Genomic DNA, 4,008 nt, shown 5'->3' on the forward strand with positions numbered 1-4,008 from the left:
GGAAACCCGGCGAAAGTGCGCAGGCGGAGCCCTTAGTAAATGAGCCCAATTAAATACAGTGTTCTCGGCTTATGGTGGGCAGGACAAGGCTGGCGAAGTACATAATTAGGGTAATAGGAGAAGCACTACACTCTGTCACTAGCACAGTTTCGGGCGAATAGACTTTTATCTGTGTCTTTTGAATTGGAAGTCCTCCTATTGACACAAGCCATTGATTCCCTTGATTTACCAAAATATTGTTGGGTTAAATATTGTAGATGTGTTTCCTTGGAAGAGCAGATTTCACTTTATACAGATGATATGCTATTGTTTTTGAATAATGTTACCTTCTTCCATCAACCTATAGTGTCCCTCATTGTCGAATTTGGTAGGTGGTCAGGTTTACTGATCAACTGGGACAAATCAGTTATGAAGCACGTCGACCACCACAAGGCTGTGCCTTCCCAGTTACAAAGTTTGGCAACAAACTTTAAATATCTGGGTATTGGGGTGAGCAGGGGGTGTCCGCATGCATATCTGTCCCTCAGATGGAACATTTTAAATCTGTAAAGGTAGATGCCTGATGTAGATTGTGTATATCAGTTTTGGCAGGGGAAACCGTATAAAAATTATATTCATGCCGCAATTACTATACTTTCTATATAATATACCTGTATGGATCTCTCAGACGTATTTCTACAGATTACATAGCATATTTCATGAACTCCTCTAGAAGAAATATGGAGCACATGTGTAACTAGAAAGACTGCAGTGTGGTAAAGAGCCAGGTGGACTTGGTATCCTTAATGAAAACCTACCATTTGCTTTTATGCATTGTGAACCAAACATACCTTGAGAATACTGTAACTACACTGATGCACAAACATATCTTTTAATCCCTGAACAGAGTGGTTTTGCTGAAAAAATAATTATAAATAATAATTATAAAATCTGTCGCTCCTGTGGCTGGCTCGGCGCTTCTCGTCTTACCCTAATTATGCACTGCTTCAGAGAATGCTCACAGTGTTGTCCCTGACAGGCAGAAGTAATCAATCACTGCACCATCCCCTAGCTGTTGTGTCTGAGTTATCAGGTTGACTAGTCGGGTCTGGATAGTTCAGGAAGCTCTGTGAAACACAGCAGCTAATTGTTTCTTGAGAAAAAACACTTGGATGAGGGATTAAACAGTATATGTTTCTGTATCAGTGTAGCTACAGCATTCTCAGGGTATGTTGGTTCACAATGCATAAAACAAATAATAGATTTCATTTAATGTCTGGGTTTACTATTTGACTGCCCAGTTGCAGCAAAAGCATGGGTGATAATGGAGTGAGGTTTCTGGATAATTAGTGATTCAGGGGTCCCACTGGAAGCCCTGAATCACTAGAAACCTTGAAATAATCTCAAATGCTAGCTTGATGTAGCCCGGGTGAGCATCTGTTTGTAACCTTAAACTGAGTTTGTGACAATACTGTATGTTATATGTACGACCTTATGGATTATATGTCAGATATGATAATATAGTCAATGCATATATTCTGGGTTCCTGGTAATATTTTGTTTATTTGACAAATATTGAGACCACTATTCATTTCTCTTTCAAAGCGATATTTTATTTCTGTGTACAAATAAATACAAGGCTTACTACTGAACGTGTCATTGATATATCTGCATTGAAGATCCAGAAGTGAGTCACTAGGGTGTATTCGAAATTAACTCAGCTTGAGCAAAGCTTTGACCATTTCACCAATGCCATCAAATATCTCATGTATTTGACTGTTACACATGAAGGCGCTGGTCGTGACCAGTTTATTTTTCACATCTACATGAACTTCATTGACCTGTTTGTTGACATGTTTACAGCCCAGCTGTTTGATGTCTCCTGCTGTTTTTGCATATGGCCACCTATAAAAAAATATATATAAATGTTATCAGTAGTTCTAAGCTAAAATGGACAAGAATCATTTTTATATAACTTTAAGAATTTAAAGTATGTGGCACAAAATATTAAACCAAGTAAAATGTGTCCTTTAGATAACAAACCCTTAAATAGCTTTGTAAATGGAAAACAATAGAAGGTATAGCTTTTAAAAAGAATGGAGCGTACAAACTGAAAGAAGAAAGAAAGAACGATAATTTCAGTAAATTCACTAACTTTTCACACTCAGCATCAGAGCCAACAGTGACTTCACATCCAGGCAGAATCTTTGCAGCTAGCACAGGTGAGATACAACACAGGCCAATGGGCTTCTTGGCAGCATGAAATCCTTTAATCGTGTCTTCAATGGGTTTTATTACTGAGCAGTCTTTTCCCTGAACTGCCCAAGTGCAAAGATTTTTAGCAACTCCAAAGCCTCCTGAGAAATAGAAGAAAAATGGAGAGTGTAAGAGAGTAAAGATAAAATTTGCCTATTCTTCTTATGATTGTTATAATGTACCTGGTATGATGAGTGCATCAAATTGACTGACTTTCAGGTCTTTAAGGTCTGTAATGTTTCCTCTTGCAATACGAGCACTCTCTGTAAGAACATTGCGTTTCTCCTCAGAGGGTTGTCCTTTCACATGGTCCACCACATGCATCTGGTCTATGTTGGGTGCAAATGCTACATACTGTACAAGGAAAACAAAAGATATCTCATAACATGCTAAGAATTTGCTTTGTAGGATCTAAATCTCCAGAAAATCTTGAATTTTGTGGATAATATTTTATTTGTCTAGGAATGAGCTAGATACCAGAAAGTTGTAGATGAACCTATCTGAGTATGGAGCTTAGAAGGACCAATAATGGTACTTTCCTCCATTGTGCATTTACCAGTGTACACTCGTTCCACATGTGCACCATACACCTCACAGCATAACTGCATATCCTGAGACACTGAGAACCTGATAATAAATCTAGTGTAACCTTTGTTACGTACAACTGGGACAATTTTCATTTGTTGCAGTTTTTTGCTGTGAAGATATTTTACAGATTTTATGCTATGGAAAACTGCAATTCATCCATGCTGTGTATACACACATTCTATTGTCTGCATTTTTATATTGGAATTTCTAATATTATCATTTATCACAATGAGACTAAATAAGTAAGATCATATATTTCACTTTACATTATACATATTTCATATTGTGTCTTTAGATTTACAGAATAACCCACATTCCTCATTCGCAATTAGATTTTAAGCCTTTATCTCTGTGAAAATTTGTGCCCAGCTTCTCCTTTCAGACTGTCAGGAGATACGACCTCTGTAACTGCTCGCCTGAGATAAAACCTAGTATAAAGTTCAATAGTTGCCTACAATCTGATCCCTAATCAATAGGTTGCCCATACCATAAATGTTTTTTTCTTACCTGTACCCCATCTCTACTCAGGTGAACAAACACTGCAGAGGACTCATGGATTTCACTGCCATCATACACTCCGCACCCAGAGAGGATCACCGCCACCTTCTTGGTCATGTTGAATGTAGGTGAGTACAGATCACAGGTAGATAAGGAAGAGAAGTGTCTGCAGGTAAGAGTGGACTGCTGAGCCTGCTGCTGACTCCGGTACTTATACACAGACACAGGGTGTGGACAGATTCTGACTGATGAGGAAATAGCAATAAGCACTTCCACAGTAATCAGTTACCTAATTTGAGGCGGGGAAATTCCCAAGATGACTGTGTTGACTAAGGCAGCAGATATTACTGTGGAAGCAGAGGGGTAATTGGTTGCTGTATTTTTATGATTAGCACGATATATACATAGAACTGCATAGAAATGCAGCTGGATGAATATATATCAAAAGCCAGTTTACTACAGATTTTGTTGCAGTTTTTTTTTCAACCATCCCATTCATCTGATGAGATGTTGTAGAAATCAAGGTGCTCGCTACCTAGTTAAGAAGGGGGTTTTTGCCATCTAGCATAGGGGACATGTTGCTATAAATTCGAATGGTGAAAGATCGAAATTCACATGCAAAATTTGTAGATATAATTTGCAGATTGCCTGGGGATTACAAACTTGTTCTAGGTCAGCAAGTTTGCG

At 38.3% G+C, this 4,008-nt stretch overlaps 1 protein-coding gene across 1 annotated transcript; it reads right to left on the reverse strand.

Annotated features, from left to right (window-relative positions):
• Nucleotides 1-1,570: 1,570 nt before the first annotated feature.
• LOC140078102 (glutamine amidotransferase-like class 1 domain-containing protein 3, mitochondrial) lies at nt 1,571-3,541 on the reverse strand. Its single transcript, XM_072125953.1, has 4 exons — nt 3,331-3,541; nt 2,418-2,589; nt 2,135-2,336; nt 1,571-1,884 (listed from the first exon to the last, which is right to left on the reverse strand). Exons 1-4 carry the CDS (start codon nt 3,436-3,438, stop codon nt 1,692-1,694), a joined length of 675 nt encoding a protein of 224 aa, XP_071982054.1. The 5' UTR covers nt 3,439-3,541; the 3' UTR covers nt 1,571-1,691.
• Nucleotides 3,542-4,008: the final 467 nt, after the last annotated feature.

The sequence above is a fragment of the Engystomops pustulosus genome, chromosome 9 (genome assembly GCF_040894005.1).
Source record: "Engystomops pustulosus chromosome 9, aEngPut4.maternal, whole genome shotgun sequence".
Taxonomy (NCBI): Eukaryota; Metazoa; Chordata; class Amphibia; order Anura; family Leptodactylidae; genus Engystomops; species Engystomops pustulosus.

Excerpts from the sequence above, each read along its gene's own strand:
- LOC140078102 (XM_072125953.1), bottom strand. The coding sequence starts at position 3,438 with ATGACCAAGAAGGTGGCGGTGATCCTCTCTGGGTGCGGAGTGTATGAT. Across the intron at positions 2,590-3,330 it reads TGAGTAGAGATGGGGTACAG|TATGTAGCATTTGCACCCAA; the intron begins GTAAGAAAAAAA and ends TTCCTTGTACAG. Across the intron at positions 2,337-2,417 it reads TGATGCACTCATCATACCAG|GAGGCTTTGGAGTTGCTAAA; the intron begins GTACATTATAAC and ends TCTATTTCTCAG.